An 18,055-nucleotide genomic window follows, 5' to 3' on the forward strand; every position below is an offset into this window, starting at 1 on the left:
TCTTTTCCTCTCTGTATATCTGCTTTTCCAATAAAAATAAATAAATTGTAAAAAAAAAAAAAAAAAGAGTCAGGAACTTCAACCAGGTCTCCTACATGGTTGCAGGGCCCAAAGCACTTGTACCATCCTCTGCTGCTTTCTGAGGCATATTAGCAGGAAGCTAGATCAGAAATAAAGCCGCTGGGACTAGAACTGGTGCCCATTCTGGGTGTCGGCACTATAGGCAGTGACTTAACTCAGCATACCACAATGCTGGCCTTAGCAGGCCTGATTTTTAAGTTGGTCATTTTGTGTGGTCTGCAGATGGTGTTATAAATATCCAGGAGTTGCTTGGCAGGAAAAAGGTTTCCCACCTCTGATAAGATCTATGCTGCTTCTCATACACCGCCCTATAATTAGAAGTCTGCAGAGGAGTGAGCATTTGGCCCAGTGGTTAAGATGCCTGCATGTCACATTGGAATGCTAGATTTACCCCTGTCTCCCTGCTCTGACTCAACTTTCCTGCTAATACAGACCTGGGAGGTAGCACGTGGATGCTTTGAGCACTTGGGTCCCTGACACTCCCATGGAAACCTGGATTGAGTTCCTAGTTTCTGGCTTTGGCCTGGCCCAGCTTTGACTTTTGCTGACTGTTGGGGACTAACATTTGGGATTCTCTCTCTTTCTCTGTGTTTGTGCTTCTTTCCATCTCTCAAACAAGAAAGTCTGTTGAATAGGTGAATTAAAGTAAAAATAGGAGAGAGAATTGCAGTTGTTAGGGAGACTTCCTCCTAGTTGAAATGGCTTCTGCACTTGAAAGGTTTGCAGAGTTCTTCCCTGCCCGACAACCTGTGCCATGGAGAGTGACTCATGGCACAAGAGAAACTGGGCTTGCTAGATCCACCCTGCTGTGGGAGTTCTCCAGTTGGATGTTACACAAAGGAGCCTACATGGAGTGACCTAGGGTTTGTTGAGGGATGGCCACTGGCCTGCACATCTCTCTTCCAGTCTTCTAGACTACTGGAGATGTAAAAATCCATGCTAATTTTGGGGTTTAGGATGGGATTTTCTAGAAACCTACTGGAGAAACAAATGTCTCAAGTTAACTATGTATTAAGCCTTTGGGTTTGTATTAGTTCTTAAAGTGTTAATTAGTTAAACTTTAACAAGATTTAACTAAATTATAAACTCATGGTACTGACAGAAGGTGAGGCTTGAGAATAAGTCAGATTTCCTGGAGTCTGGGAGGGCAGATTCTAGGAGAAATACAGGTAAGGTCCTGGGCCCCTGCCTGCGTGCATGTGGGAGACCTGGAAGAGGCTCCTGGCTCACTGGCTTTAAGTCAGCTCAGCTTGGTTATTGCAGCCATTTGGGAAGTGAACCAGCAGATAGAATTTCTATCTTTTCTTCTTTCTGTGTGAATCTGCCTCTTAGATGAAAATAATTAAATCTTATAAAAAAGGTGTTTATGTTCTTTAGATCCCATCTCGAAAACTGTGGTACTCAGGGTTCTTGGCTGGACAGAAAATGTTGTGTCTAAATGTTTCTCACCAAGTTCTTATTTCATATTATTGTAGGTTGTCCATGATGTGAACACACTTTATATTTTTGCACCTAGTGCACATAGCCGGGACAAGTGGGTGAAGAAATTAAAAGAAGGTAAAACTCACGTAAATGACAGAATTAACCTCTCCATAATTTTAAAAGACAACATTATCATCACTAAAGCAGAAATAAAGCTAATATGATTCTTGAATGTACAATTTCCTAACCTACACTGACTTTCCCCAAGAACATTCTGTGACTATGATACCAATATGTGCTGGAGCTACCTTCCCTGTTTAAAATGTGCTTCTTGGGGCCAACATTGTGGTGTAATTGGTAAGGCTGCCACCAACACCAGCATCCTATGGATTCCATTTAAGTCTAGGCTCCTCCACTTCCAGTCCAGCACCATGTTAATGGCCATGTTAATGGCCTGGGAAAAGCAGCAGACAATGGCCAGTGTTTGGGACCCTGCTGCCCAGGTGGAGACATGGAGGAACCTTCTAGCTCCTGCTTCTTTCTTCAGTCTGGCCCAGCACTGGCTATGGCAGCCATCTGGGGAATGAAGCAATGGAAGATCTCTATCTCTTTGCCTCTTCCTCTCTCTGTAACTTTGACTTCCAGAATAAATAAATACCTTAAAAATGATACAATAAAATCAGATTCTTGCTAGTTGCATGTAAATATTTTTAAGAAAAGCCTGCTTCCACTAAATCTGTAATACAGATGAAGGCAGTAACACCTGTTAGCACAATTCTGTATTTTCTAAGAAATTGCCTGGGTTGTCTACTTTTGGTATAGGTTGAATGACATATACCCGAGGTTTAAATGTGTGATTATTCCTGTGCAATCCTATTACTTTTCCTACAGATAAAATGCTGGTGGAACAACTTTTGCATAAACCCTTCCTGATGTAGCAGCAGTCACTTCTGCTGAGGAAGGGTGTTTCACCCGAAAAAGGAAGTGAGAGAACCTTTTGGCCTTTCTTAGTGCATAGCCTTATGATGTTGAAGTATTCTTATGATGAACATGATATCCAAGGATTAAATAATGATGTACAGTGTTACAGCATTGTGTGATCTCTAATCATGACTCTATCTGTGAATTCCAGAAATAAAGAACAACAATAATATTATGATTAAATATCATCCCAAGTTCTGGGCAGATGGAAGTTATCAGTGTTGCAGACAGACGGAAAAGCTAGCTCCTGGATGTGAAAAATACAATCTTTTTGAAAGCAGTAAGTGCTTGTCTTCTATAATTGTTCTTAGAATGACTTTGTTATTGGTATGATGAGAACACGAAGTGGTTTCTGTTAATTACCTCATTCTCTAGCATGATGAAAACATACAATAGGTATGTCTTTTTTTTTTTAATAGGTATGTCTTATAAGAATAATGATATTTGGTTAGCAGTGGGACCTACTCATGGAATCAAAAGGTCTGTTTTGGGGAGCTTTTAAAATGACAATATTGAAGCCTATTCAAAAGGAATCAATTCCCCCAACATGAGCTCAGTGTGGCTCTGTCAGCAGGGTTTCTTCACTAGTTTTTTGCTTTCTTAATGATAAACTTCCCAGCCATGTAGCTAGAGACATCATTGAGCAGTGCATCTGAGTAGGGCTGTTTTTGTTCTCATGCAGCTTGGTGATAGAAATTTTACAAGTGGCTCCACAGCTGACAGAATGATGAACTGTCATGATGAGACTGCCATGTCACTATTCAGAAGAATCAAAATGTCTAGGGCTAATACTGACACTAAAGACCCTTCAACCTACTGGAAACGAAAGGCCATTAGTTATGAGCTAACACGCACTCAGTTTGTGCATACTGTAAGATGCTGCTCAGAATAATTGGGTGTGCTATACTTCTCTTTCTGCTGGGGCCATGTGAGGTGCTACACCCTGCCAGTCAGGGCTGGCCAAGCTTCCTGTTGTGGGCAGAGCTGTTTTTTGGCAGGGATGCTGCTCTGTGCAAAAGGCCAGATCAGATGACCCTGTCAGTCTGTTCAGCCCTCAGTTCTATGGGGTGCAGCCTCCTGAATCTTTTGGATGTCTTGATACTAATTTGGCACATCGAAGAGACAGGCTCACAGTTGCAAGACTATTGTTAGCATTTTGATTTCATAAGGTTTCACATTAGTTACTGTGCACACTCTTGCTTGCTTTAAGAAGAAGCTTAGAGGGCCCGGCGGTGTGGCCTAGCGGCTAAAATCCTCGCCTTGCACACGCCCCGGGATCCCATATGGGTGCTGGTTCTAATCCTGGCAGCTCCACTTCCTATCCAGCTCCCTGCTTATGGCCTGGGAAAGCAGTCGAGGACGGCCCAAAGCTTTGGGACCCTGCACCTGTGTGGGAGACCTGGAGGAGGTTCCTGGTTCCCGGCTTCGGATTGGCGCAGCACCAACCGTTGCGCTCACTTGGGGAGTGAATCATCGGACCGAAGATCTTGCTCTCTGTCTCTCCTCTCTGTATATCTGACTTTGTAATAAAAATAAATAAATTTAAAAAAAAAGACCTTGAAATTACTATGACCTCAACTACAGAGAAAATTTTATTTCAGTCTCATGTAGCAATCTAGTCACATGTGGTGGTAGGAATAGTCTTTAAGGTAGTTCTTGGGATTGGCCCAGTTTTTGTACTCTTTCTCTTCTGGGCAGCAGAAACAGAGAAGGAAACCATAGGTCCTTTAAGGTCAAGATATGTCCCTGGAAGCACTGGGCAGGTGTTATGGCGACAGAGTGCCTGTGGTCCAGTCCCATCTCTGCTTCCTATCCCACGGCGTGCTAATGCAAACCTTGGGAGTCAGCAGTCTGGCTCAGGCTCGAATGTTGTGGGCATTTAAAAATAAAATAAATTTGAAAAAAATAAAAATGATGTATCAATTTGTACATAGAGGCCTTTGATCAGAATTTGGTTCCTTGCCCACACCTAGCTGGGAAATTCCATGTTTACCTGGGGAGCTCTGAGCCAGTTAAAACTAGGAAGTAGAGGAAGGGACAGACTGCCTTGTTAATTTCAATTTATTGTTTGACTAAAAAAGCATTGTTCATAGTTTATGTAGTGGAAGGGATATGAAGAGTATGGTGGGGTCCCAGTCATCATGGCATTTATAGTCAGTCGGTTCAGAAATACAATCAGCTGTGAAAGCAGTTTTTAATTCTGTTCCACAACAGTGATAACAGCAACATGCAACCAGAGTCAGCATTAATTTCTTATCTAAGTGCTGATTCTCACTTTTTCTTCCAACTACCAGCACACTGTTGTCAGTGGTAGATAACATTGTGATCCATTTTTACTGTTGGCATTTGCAGGTATAAAAAAAGCACTACCTCCAGCACCAGAAACGAAGAAGGTAGGTGGCCTCTAACTTGTGGGTATTTGGTCTTTACGTTTCAAGTCTGCAGGTGTGTAAGTTTAGTAATTCAAGCCTGAAAGCCTATTAGTCTAGGAAGCTTTTGTAGTTTATTGAGTACATTTGTTCATATAACTTTTCCTTCAGGATCATTTCAGAAGCAGAAGTACTCTGGCTTGTTTGGCTTTTTCTTGGTGTCAGATAGTATCAATTGTATCAAATTTTATCATTGGGGATCTTGTTATCATCCAGCATTTTGCATGTATGAGGATACTTCAGAAAGTTTCTGGGAGGTGGAATTACAAGAAGTTTATTTTGATATTTTAAAATCTTTACATTCATGCATTTTAAAAATAATATGCATTTTAGGGACCAGAGTTGTAACACAGCAACTTATGCTGCTGCCTGCGGTGCACAGGCATCCCTTTTAAGCCCCAGTTCTAGTCCCAGTCTAGCTCTCTGGTAATAAGCCTGTTAAAGCAGAGGAATGCAAGCACTTGGGCCACTGTCACTCATTTGAGAAACCTGGATGGAGTTCCAAGCCCCTGGCTTTGGTCTGGCATAACTGTTGTGACCATTAGGGGAGTGAACCAATGGATGGAACTTTGTGAGAGCTATGGAACTTTTAAAGGAATGTTTCAGTCGTAAGACAGTGCTGTGACAAAGGAGTGACTTCCATATGTTGGTGATGTGCCTTTGACAAGTGAGTATGGTGGAGGAAGCCTGCCCCGTGGACCTGGTCAGAATCTGATCTGTAACAATGAGTTACTTAAGGCACTGTTACCTCAGTTGTAAAATGGGTATTGTAATACTCTGCTTCACAAGAACAGTGGTCCTTATGAGCTTATATCCTTGTCAACTATGTAAACAACATTAAAAATTAAAAAAAAATAAGCACAAACATGGCAGGTTTCAAGCATGTACTTTGCTCATTGTTGGCATAACACAGTATAAGTTCCTTTGGGTAGAGACTTGATGGGAGCCCTTTCCCCTGCTGAAGGCCAGTTGGACGTTGGCTCTTCTTTAGTCTTCCTGGTCTCTAGTCATATCTTCCCCTTGTCTTTCCTCTGACACTGAATAAATCCCTTTTCATGTTTAAAAACAGTCTTTGCTCTTCCCCTGTGTGCTGACCCCAGGAGAGTAGGATCAGCATCTCCAGCATTGGAGGGTCCGCCACATTAGGCAACTTCTGTTAGACTGCAAGTTTCTTCTCCAGTAATGTGAGAAGAATCCTTCACTGTTCTACTGTGTGAGCACTTTCAAACAGGACACTAAACTTTCAAATGTTATCTCCTTGGTTTAGCGAAGGCCTCCCCCACCAATTCCTCCTGAAGAAGAAGATAATGGTGAGGAAATAGTTGTGGCAATGTATGACTTCCAAGCAACAGAAGCACATGATCTGCGATTAGAGAGAGGCCAAGAGTATATCATCTTAGAAAAGAATGATGTTCATTGGTGGAGAGCAAGAGATAAATATGGGTCAGTATTCCCTCTCCGTGAGACATACAGCAGGTTGGGAGTGGGTGTTTGCTGGGTGGAAAGAGGAAGAGGTATAACTACCACGTGACCAGGCTGGTTCAGTTGGCCAAAACTGGAAGAACACAGTATTATTTTGCATTTTTAAATGGTCACTAGACAAATGTGAGCTGATCACATTTATTCTTTCCGAATTACAATAGCTGATGCTGGTCTCTTTCTCATTCATTGTATTTTTAATTAGATCATTTTGACTGTGAAGGGAATTTTGTCCCCTCTTTAGTAAGTATCATGCACAAGTCAGGGACAGTCCTTAGTGAACCATTTCTGCAAGGACTTGGAGGTACTAGACTTGGTGATGTTTTCAATCCATCACTTTAAAGTTTCTTTACTTCAAACATCCAAAGTGATTGTGAGTTCTGGAGAAGTATTATGAAACATTGAGAAGAGCACTGACCGTTCACTTCACAAGTCCAGAGGGCAAGCTCTGACCCTGTTGCTTGCTGCCTCGGGAACCTTGAGAAACTACATTCATTTGCGTAAGCCTTGATTTCCTTATGAGAAAATTGGTACTATGATGCATGGCTACCTTAGAATTTTTGTGAGGATCAAATATAAAAGAATTTGTATAATGTTAGATAATACAGATATGTTAACAGGAGTCAGGTAATGTTTCTTATAAGCTAGACAATATGCCTTAGTTATCCTAGAAATCAGTAATCTTCTTTTCTTTTAATAATCTCTCAGTAATTTATGTTTGCTAGAGTATTTTTTTTTAATTTCTAGGAGTGAAGGATATATCCCAAGTAATTATGTAACAGGAAAGAAATCAAATAATTTAGATCAATATGAGTAAGTAAATGTTTTATTTTGTGAATGTGAAAACCTAGAAATTGTTTTCATTTTCCTAATGATGTGAAGCATTGTGAAATTTAATGTTTAAAGTTTAAGCATTCATTATTTTTGGAAAGTAGTACCAATATATTCTTTATTGAGGTATCTAGCATAAGAAAAAATTGTAGGAGTTGGTCTCTAGGAGTCATTTTTCTGAAGATACTGTGTGTGATTGTGTGTAAACATGTAGATAACATTGAATTGATTTTAAGAAGATCACAACTTTGCTTGATAACGTGAGATAATGTTAATATTTCTTATAAATGAGTTGGTCTGTATAGACATGACATTGGTAAATTTTCTTTCCATCTTTGTACTGTTTATGTGAAGATAGAATTGTGCTGTCTATATTGTTTAAATCTTATTTTCACTTAAAATATAGTATGAGTTAGTACAATGTGATATCAAAAAGTTCATAGAAAATAAAACTAAAAGACAATCTATGCTGATGAAAGATTTTTGAAATTCATGTGTGTGAGGAGTCTTCAGAAAGTCTGGAAAAATTACGCCATGAAAAAGTCGTGCATGGATTTCAAAATTGAATTAAAGTCAATAAAGTGCCATTTCCTGCATGCTTGAGTCAATAGAATAAAAATTCTGATTATGATTTTATGATCATTAAATGCTAGATTTTATTATCATTCATCATTCTGTTGAATGATGAGGGGTAGCTTAAATTAGTTATGGCACATCTGTGCTGTAAGACATAGAGCTATATTGATTTTTATAAATGTCTATCATATGACAAACCTAGGTTATGATATAGCAGATGTGATTTGATTCTACTTAAATAAAACAATAATGTGAGTATATAATTTCATAAAAATATGGATAAAAACCTCAAGAATTGTATATATCAAAGTTAACCAGTTGTTCTTTATTGAAATTAGAAATGAAGTCTTATTTATGATATTTATTATCATTGAATTATATTACCTTATGAATTCTACTAGGAATAAAAGCAGTTTTTAAAAGCCTGAAGCCTTAAATGTGTTTATTCTGTTCAGATGGTACTGTCGAAATATGAACAGGAGCAAGGCAGAACAACTCCTCAGAAGTGAGGTAAGTGTGCTTGTTTTGTGTGATTCATTTCAGTACAGGTTAGTTTTAGTGACTCCCTGGTAAGCGGTGCCATAGACCTCTGCTTTTGGGACATACTGTAATGCAGGTACAGGCTTAGCTTTGTATAAATATTTAAAATTGAAGGCCATTGTGTCAGTTTACTCAAGAGCAAAGTGCCGCAAATGGCACTAGTGGCCTGAGCAGTGGAACTCTGCCCACTCATGCTTTCAGGGTGAGATGGTCAGAATCTAGGGACTGGCAGGGGTTCCTTCTCAGGGCTTAGAGTCATCACTCCTAGACCTCTGACCCCAGCCTGCAGATGGCAGGATCATGAACATCATCTTCCCTCTTGGCATTTCTGTCTCTATATCCAATTCTGCATCTTGCTGACTTTTTTAAAAGGAAATTTTTGAAAGAATTACAGAAAGGGAAGTAGAGATACATAGATATGTTTCCATCCACTGGTTTACTCCCCAAATGGCCACAGCATCCTGGGGCTGTGCCAGGCCAAACCAGGAGGCAGGGGCTCCATCTGGGTCTCCCACATGGATTTCAGAGGTCCAACACATTAACCAGAAGCTAAACTGGAAGTGCAGCAGCTGTGACATTAACCAGCATCGATTTGGGATTCTGACATTGCAGGCGGTAGTAACTTTTGCTACTAATCTACAGTGCTGCGCCCCCCCCAAATTCTTTTATGGGGACAACAGTCTTACTGGATTAGGGACAACATTAATTATCTGGTTCTAACGTAGACACCTTGGTAAAGATCCAATTTCCAAACATAGTCTCCTTTTTATTCTGGCTTTGAATTTTCTTTGCTTACATTACTTGGATGTCCATCGCTTTTGTCAAAAATGACATTTAACTTTGACATCGGGGAATTAAGGATTTGTAAGTACACTCTTATAAAGAACACTGAGATATTTACACAAAAAGGCTATATGAATATAAATGAAATTGAACCAGGATTCAAAGCTTAGAGCAAATATAAAAGAAAGCATGATATAAAACCCAGTCATTCAGAAAAAACTTTTTTCTTTTCTCTCCTTTTAAAGAAAACATTTATTTATTTATTCATGTGAAAGGCAGAGATATGGAGTGATCTTCCATCTGCTGATTGACTTCCCAAATACCCGCAGTAGCAAGGGCTGGGTCAGGTTCAAGGGCTCAAGCATTTGAACTATTTTCTGCTGCTTTCTCAGGTGCATCAGCAGGGAGCTGCATCCAAAGTGTAGCAGCTGGCCTTAAACTCATGTGGGTGCCAGTGTTGCAGGTGGCAGCCTAACGTGCTGAACTACAGCACTGATTCTAGAAATGTTTTTCAATAACCATTTTCTCACATGTTCAAAATGTTTGAGAATTGCAGAATCTTACCTATGGGTTCTAGACAGTCACTGAGAGACTATTGGATTGAAACGCCTCGCAGTAGCATGTGAGATATTTTGTAGTGGTGGGAAAGTCTATGTGCTTTGTTTTTGCTGGTCTCAGCTCAGTAGCATGAAGTAAAGTATAAGGTTATGTGGTTGTGGGGAGGGGGGAGCAAAGAGCCCTAGTGGTAAGCTGTGTTTCTGCAAAATAGATTTTCTGGGGAAAGAGTAGAAATCATAAAATTGTGAGTTCTTGAATCTTCTCTGGGACATTGTTATTGGTAATCGTAGTAAAAATATTTTCTCAACTTGGATTTTAGGATAAAGAAGGTGGTTTTATGGTAAGGGACTCCAGTCAACCAGGCTTGTACACAGTGTCTCTCTATACGAAATTTGGAGGGTAAGTAATCTACTCTTTTTGTTTTTTGATTTAGACATTTTTTGGGGGGGGGGATGAATTCTTATTTTGTTTTCTGTATTCTGATTTTCAAAAAAATTATCTCTAGTTTTAATATTAAGGCATAAAGCCTAAACTTGGTTTCTAAAAGTTTATATGTTTTTTTGTCTTTAGAGTTTCAGCAATTTTCTCAGTAGTTTTCTGTATAGAGTTGCACAGTATTTAAAGACCCCATATAGTCTAAGAACTGTATTGGGTAGTTTTGTTATTTTGCAAACATCATGGATTGCTTGCATAAACTAAGCTGCTACAGCATCACTAGGTAATATAACTACAAGACACTGTTGCTTATGCAGGTTTCATCGAAATGTCATTATGCAGCACACAGTGGTATGTTTGCTAAGAATGGTTGTGGGAGCTGTAGAAAAGTCCAGCACATTATTGTGCACTGAGCTGAGCACAAGGCTACAGCAGTGAGTGAAATGGGCACAGACCCTGCCCTTTAATAGCTTAGTGAGTTACAGGCAAGTATGGTGGTAGGTGAATAAATGCTGTGCCAGAGGAGGGGTGTGTGTATGTGGGGGGGTCCAGCCAAGAAACACCTGAGTTATTCAGAAATGCTGTTCCAAATTACCTCCAAGTAAGGATGGGAAGTGGAGCAACTTGGTCATGAACTGGTGCCCATAGGGATGCTGGCTCTTGGAGATGGAGGATTAGCCAGTTGAGCCAAAGTGCTGGGTGTCCTAGGAAGATATCTTAAAGGGAGGTTGTGGAGGAATATGTACATTCATAAGCCTAATTTATTTTCTTTTAGAGGTGTAAGTGTTTTATACATTTGCAAATATCTGCCAACAGTGTAGACAACAGCAATGGCAGACATCAGCTATTTTGTTTTTTCATGGTTTTTTAATGGGGTTGGCAAATATTCTGTTAGGGGTCAAATATGTTATCAGTGACCACTTTCAAAACTTCCACATGTTAATGTGGAAGATGAAGCTAAAAAGAACTTGGGGAAAAGTGAAGTTTGTGCTGTGAGTAGAATGAACCATGTCAAAGGAGCTTGTGGTTGCTCTGTAGAGAAGGTATTAAGTGTTCAGTAGTATTATACCAACTTAATTCTAACACATTCTGATTTTTGTTATAGAGAAGGTTCATCAGGTTTCAGGCATTATCATATAAAGGAAACAGCCACATCTCCAAAGAAGTATTACCTAGCAGAAAAACATGCTTTTGGTTCAATTCCTGAGATTATTGAATATCATAAGCACAATGCAGCAGGTAAGTGAGCCTGAAAACATGCTTGCTCATATCCAATGCATTCTTCCTTGAGCAGCTTTGTTCTGTACCTAGTTAGCTGTGGAATGTGACTGACTTAAAATCATTGCATATTAAGGAAGGACTATGTACAAAGGAAAACTAAAAATGCCAAGTTTCATACATTTCTGTGTTATCTGTCTTTAGTACAGAACTAAAGTTCAATGTATGTCCATTTCAGAGTGGTCACAGGAACTACCAGACAAGGCAGAATTTAAGTACTATGTTATGTTGGCTTCCATATGTAGTTTACATTCGATAAAGGTCACTCATTTGAAATCTAAAATTTGGTAGTTTCTAGTACGTTTTCAGAGCTTGGCCAGCTATCACCATAATCTAATTGTAAGAACATTGTCGTCATCTCCAAAAGAAATCTTATACCCGTTGGCAGTTTCCCTCTGTTTCCTTTCCACCCTCCAGCCCTAGACAACCACTAATCTAATTTCTGTCTCTGAAGATTTGCCTGTTCTGGACATTTCATGGAAATGAAGTCACAGTATGTGGACTGTTTGGGCTGGTTTCTTTGAGTCAGTGTAATGATTTTAATGTTGATCCATGGTGCAGATGTATAAGTATTCCATGAATCTCTCCCCTGTTTTTAACCTTCATCCCAAGTTTATCAAAATAATCAGGTGATATACAAAATACAGAAGGCTTGACACTTAGTAATTGTGTAATAACTTCTCCCTGTTGCTCAGTCACTACGCATGACTTGGAAAATATTGTGGAATTATTAGGTTCTCAGCTAGCATCCTGAGATTCTACTTTAAGTGGATGCCAGTTTCAACCTCAGCATAATAAAGCCAAGTGGTAAGAAGGGGATTCAAGCCAATATATTGACAAGTCCTTAGAGTTACCTTCACATCTGCCTGTTGTGTTAGAAAGTCAGGTTCAGCTGCTGATGGAAACCAAGACACAGCCTGGGTAGGTACAAACTCTACACCCAATGATCTAGGGAGACAATGCTGGACATTATCACTATGGATTCTGAACAACGTAAATGACACCCCCCCAATTTTTTTCTGCCATAATGGACTTACTGAATATGTCGTTAGATGTTGGTTTGTGTACTTGGAATAAGTGTAAATATGTCCAAGAAAAAGAGTTCTTGGGGCAGTTAAGAAGTTTAAATTCAGACAGCCAGTTGGATAAGCTATCCATTTCAATTTATAACCCATTATATGAATCCATTATATGAATTTTGTTTCCCAGTTTTACTTATCACTCATTAGTTTGTGAAATCTGGATTGTTTCCACATTTTGGCCCTTATAAATAATGCTGCCGTGAACAGTTGGGTACATGTTTTGGCAAAATTGTTTCATTTCTATTGGGTTTTTACTTAGGAATGCATTCTCTGATAATACAAATTTTGTATTGGGCATTTGAGAAACTAATCTATTTCGTTTTATATCCTGAAGAACTTTTTCAAATACCATTTTATTTTATTTATTTTATAAAGAGCTTTTCCATGTGCTCATTCGCCCTCTAGTGGCCAAAACAGCTGGGTCTGGGCCAGTTGAAAGCCAGGAGCAGGGAGCTCCATCCTGTTTTCTCATTTGAGTGGCACATCTTTGTACTTGAACCACCATCTGCTGCTTTCCAGGCTCATCAGTAGACAAATAGATTTGAAGTGGAGTAATGAATCCAAAACATTGGTGTTCTGGGTGACGGCATAACCCAATGCACCACATGGCTAGCTCTTCAAATCTCTTATTCCGTTTTATTCTGTGGCATTCGCATTCCTCTATTTTTTTCCTTCTTGTGTATAATTTTTACTCTTTACCACTATCTTACTTCATTCCTTAAGCATGTATTCAGTACCTACTGTATCCAAGAGCTAGCCCAGGTTTTGGGAAGACTGTGATGGACTTGATTGATACTGATTCTCCAAGACCTTTTATCTTGGGTAAACAGAGAGGCACATAATTATTTAAAATTACTCTGAAACATGTTGCAATAAAGGGAACGCAGAGGGCCATGGGTAGAAGAGGCACACCCCCCCCATTTCTTATTCAGTATAACAAGCAACCTACTTAAAATGTTTGACGCACTTGACTCATTTTCAAGAATTTAAATATGCACTGTTAGTGTTGTGAGCTTAATGTTTGCGATATGATTGCTAACCTTGAGGTGGATATTTGACACAGCAGTTAAGGCGCTGCTTTGAAGGCCTGTGTCCTATTCCACTTCTGATTCCCATTTCTTGTGATGGGCTGCAGGTGGTGGCTCAAGTAGTTGGGTCTCTGCCACCCGAGGTGAGACCCAGATTGAGTTTCTGGCTTCTGGCTTCAGCCTGCCAGCTCTAGCTCTTGTAGGCATTTGGGAAGTGGATGAGCAGATGGGAGATCTCTTTGTGTGCCTCACTCTCTGTCTTTTAAGTAAATTTAAGAAATTATTAGAGTACTAACATTGAGTTATGTCAGGTAAATCACATTGGATTTAGCAGCCTGATAATTATAAGTCTCTTTCATAGTTCAGATCTCATGTAGGAAAATCCTTTTGTATCCTTTAAAGTATTTGAAAAGGGCAGAAGCTAGCAAGGCTCCTGATAGTATGTAAAACAAAATGTTGAATGAGTCAAAGCATATATGACAATGTTGTCTGTGCACACAGAAGGTGAAAAGTAGATCAATAAACAAACACATTTTGTGAATTTGTGGTTTAGTGTTTGTACTGAATGATCAAAGAAGGAGTTCAACTGCAATACCGCCTTTGATTTCTAGGACTTGTCACCAGGCTGCGATACCCAGTTAGTACCAAGGGGAAGAATGCTCCAACCACTGCAGGTTTCAGCTATGGTAAGCGTCATGTTGTCATCACATGGGCTGATTTTCCTGGGGAAGAATCCATTTTCAGGGGCAGATGTTTAGTTAATGATTAGATGCTCACATCCCATAATCAAAGTGCCTGGATTCAAATCCTAGCTCTACTCTTGCTTACAACTTTCTGCTAATGTAAATCCCAGGAGAGAGCAGGAGGTGGCACAGGTCCCTTGATCCCTGCCATCCATGTTGGATACCCGGAGTGAATTCTGGGCTCTTGACTTCTGCCTGACCCAACCCTGGTCCTATTGGGCATTTGAGAAATAAACCTGCGGATGAAAGATTTGTATAGGTCTCTGCTTTTATACCTAAAAGTTATATATATATATATATATATATATATATATATATATATATATATATATATATACCTATACAGAGACATATAATTTATTTATATGTATATATGTATATGATCACCCAGACAAATTTAGATATATAGAATGCTGCACAGTGGAAATGATTTTATAGATTTTATAGTATGGGTTTTTAAATATTTTGTATTTTCAACATTATTGAAAATTGAGTAAGAAATGTTCTATCAGGGAAAGATAAGCATTGTCATCTGACAGGGAAAGTGGTTATCACAGGCTTTGTTGTTACTCCCAAGAATGTAAGGGTGGAAGAGCAGAGAAACCTCCAGCCAGATGCACTTTGCTCAGGCTCAGTTCTTTCTAGCTCCGAATTGAAAAATAAAAGAAAAAGAAAAATCCCAGGAAGAAGAATAGTGAATAAAGAAGTATTTGCTTTTTCTTCAAAGCACTGAGCTTCAGCTCTAGTGGAATTAGTGTCTTTGGCAGTGTTTTCCTGCCTTCTTCAGTTCACTTTGCTAGCATGGTGACAGTCTAGAGGGGCTGTGGCCTCCTCAAAGGGGGGTAAGTGTCTGCAGTTCCCATGTAGGTGGTGTATTCTCAGTCACAATTGCAATGTTATCCCGTACCTTGGAGCTTGACCTTGGTTTGACTTTTCTGTGCTCATTCATGCTCCATTCTTGGTTTAGATGTTAACATTTATCCTCCACTGTCTTCCAGAGAAGTGGGAGATTAACCCCTCAGAGCTGACCTTCATGAGGGAGTTGGGCAGTGGACTGTTTGGAGTGGTGAGGCTTGGCAAGTGGCGTGCCCAGTACAAAGTAGCCATCAAAGCTATAAGGGAGGGCGCCATGTGTGAGGAGGACTTTATAGAAGAAGCCAAAGTGATGATGTGAGTTACTCCCAGCCCCTTGCTGGCCCACACCCCCGGGGATTTATGTTCTTTGGTACCCATATGCACCTGTGACTTCCTTCTCAGGAAATTGACACACCCAAAGTTAGTTCAGCTTTACGGCGTATGCACCCAGCAGAAACCCATCTACATTGTCACCGAGTTCATGGAGCGGGGCTGCCTTCTGAATTTTCTCCGGCAGAGACAAGGGCATTTCAGCAGAGATGTGCTGCTGAGCATGTGTCAGGATGTGTGTGAAGGCATGGAGTACCTGGAGAGAAACAGCTTCATCCACAGAGACCTGGTGAGCATGACCCTCCCCACCTGCCCACTGCGCAGACATGCCCATTTGCTGGAGAAAAGACACAATGGGGCATAATGCCCAATGCTTGTTCTTAAATGTGTTTTACCATTTTTTGAAGATTTATTTAGTTATAGGAAAGAGGGAGATACAGAAAGAGAGAGAAATATTCCATCCTATAGTTAACTCTTCAGATACTCATAGAAGCCAGGCCAACGCTGGGAGCCCAGAGCTTCAACAAGGTCTCCCATATGGATGCAGAGCCCTAAGCATTTGGGCCACCTTTCACTGCTTCCCAGGCACCTTAGCAAGATGCTGGATCAGAAGTGGAGTAGCTGGGACTTGAACAGATGCCCATATGGGATGCCAGCATGCCATGCAACTGTTTATCTGTGAGCCAAAGGGCTGTTACCTACCATTCTTTTTAAGCTATGTAAATTTTATTTGCTCCATTATCTTAATGGAAAGGTCTTTATTAAATATAATGATTTATGTAGTTCAAGTCTCCAAATTTTCCACCATTGGTGGTTGTTTGATACCTGAAAGAACCTCGTGAGGCAGCAGATTTTATTTCGACACTGTCCCCTGGAGAAGAAAGTTAGTTTAGGGCATGAAATGGTTGCTTACTGTAATGCATAGGGAAATTAATGTTGGCTTTGACCTTCTGACTGAATCCCAAGCTCTTTTTCACCTCACACGCTATAAACAAAACCTGTAAAAGAAATTGTTTTGGTTCATTCTTTCTCTCAAATCACAGGGGAAAGAGGAAGACTCATGTTAACTTCTGAGCATCCCAGGACAGGAAGTCTGTTACTGGCTCTAATTTATTGTGATGAAAAACATCTTTTTTTCTCTTTCTACTCTTCCTTTGTGCTCCATTCTTTCCTTTGTTTTTCTTCACAAATGAGTCTATTCTATTGAACCTCAAAGATAGTTCTTTCACCAGAACCTCTGGGACTTTCCTCGTATTTGAGTTGCTTTCTTGTGATCAAGCCTGGATGCCTGTGTTTTAGAGTAACAGGAAAACCTTTTTTATTTTTCTTTTTGTTTTTAATTTAAAGATCACAATTATTAGACATGGCTATAACAGATATTTCATGAATATAAAAATAACTAAAAAATCGATACTGCGTTTCTGCAAATAGTATGAAATAACTGACCAGTGGTCAGGTAAGTTGTAGAGCCAGGATTTGAACACAGGGAGTTTGGCTCTAGATTCTGTACTGTAACTGCTGTGCTGCCGTCATCTCTAGCTAAAGCATGTCAGGGATTTGAGGATTTGGGGATAGAACACTTGATTTCCTGTATGTGTTTTGTGGCAGTTACAGTCTTGCTGACACTCTGTTTCCATGTCTGTGAATTTTGGGTGTAACATTGTTTTGCTCAAAGGACTCTTGTAAAGATCCCATTGTGCGGTTGGGCAGTGGGTTGGTAAAACACCTGCTATGTGTAACAGCCGTTCTTGCCAGCACTGCAGTCAGTAATGACAAAGAATGCTGAAACTCAAGAGCTAGGCACAATCTTCTTTTTTGTACTTTGAAAGCTGCTAAAAGTTGAAAGTGGACATGACTATGGCAGACTGCACCTGTCCAAACAGAACATGTCTTAGTGAAAGCAGTTTTTGATATAATATTGATAATAAGTTTGTGTTACCCCTTAAGGGAAGATTCATATCTCCTGAGGGGCTTGGGTAGTCCTGTTGAGTCAAGGCCTTGTGGAGTATTTTTCAGGAAGGTGGAGGCTGTTTAAGAAATAAATGTTAACACTCAGTAGGGAAGGACCTCTTGTAAGTGGTATTACTATAACATCGAAAATAAGCTTGTGAATAGTTGGGAAGTAAGCTTGGCTCATGCTTTATGATATTAAAAATATGTTTTCCTTCTGAGAAATACTATGGCTTTTTATCAAACTATTTTTCTTGAATTTTATAGTCTTGAAGAATCGCAAGAAAATCTAAGTTTAAAAATCCACAATTGACCAGTTTAGTATACCGTATGATCATGTACTGGAAACATAAACGAGAAAGCAAACTATGTTTACATGTAGCTTTTCTTTTCATTGTTAGTGGGTGAGATTGAACAGTCACTGAACAAAGGCATTGGGGGAGATTGGTCACCCATTTCTTTGATGGTTATGGGTTACTAAGCTCAATTGATGAGAACTTGGATGGAGGATATCAACAGATGTCCCTATAGCACAAAAATCACATAGTTTAATTAAAATAGGACTGGAGGGGCAAAATGGGTTCACTTTCCTATTAGGCCACGTGTAGATAGGACTGTAGGTATAATGATTCCATTTAGTAAGTCCGTTTGCAAACAGGCCTTTCTGACTTGTC

The 18,055-nt window shown here is 39.8% G+C and overlaps 1 protein-coding gene across 2 annotated transcripts in view; it reads left to right on the plus strand.

The window, feature by feature from the left end:
* The window catches only part of TEC (tec protein tyrosine kinase), a 105,597-nt gene that overhangs the window by 78,769 nt on the left and 8,773 nt on the right, over positions 1 to 18,055 (plus strand). For both annotated transcript variants that reach the window (XM_004579115.2, XM_058670133.1), the window contains exons 4-14: positions 1,557 to 1,638; positions 2,636 to 2,764; positions 4,837 to 4,877; positions 6,181 to 6,356; positions 7,140 to 7,205; positions 8,255 to 8,309; positions 10,000 to 10,079; positions 11,221 to 11,354; positions 14,115 to 14,189; positions 15,245 to 15,416; positions 15,504 to 15,720. In XM_004579115.2, coding sequence (XP_004579172.1) covers positions 1,557 to 1,638; positions 2,636 to 2,764; positions 4,837 to 4,877; positions 6,181 to 6,356; positions 7,140 to 7,205; positions 8,255 to 8,309; positions 10,000 to 10,079; positions 11,221 to 11,354; positions 14,115 to 14,189; positions 15,245 to 15,416; positions 15,504 to 15,720 — 1,227 coding nt within the window. The remainder of the gene's footprint in view (positions 1 to 1,556; positions 1,639 to 2,635; positions 2,765 to 4,836; positions 4,878 to 6,180; positions 6,357 to 7,139; positions 7,206 to 8,254; positions 8,310 to 9,999; positions 10,080 to 11,220; positions 11,355 to 14,114; positions 14,190 to 15,244; positions 15,417 to 15,503; positions 15,721 to 18,055) is intronic.

The sequence above is a fragment of the Ochotona princeps genome, chromosome 11, assembly GCF_030435755.1.
Source record: "Ochotona princeps isolate mOchPri1 chromosome 11, mOchPri1.hap1, whole genome shotgun sequence".
In the NCBI taxonomy this organism is placed as follows: domain Eukaryota; kingdom Metazoa; phylum Chordata; class Mammalia; order Lagomorpha; family Ochotonidae; genus Ochotona; species Ochotona princeps.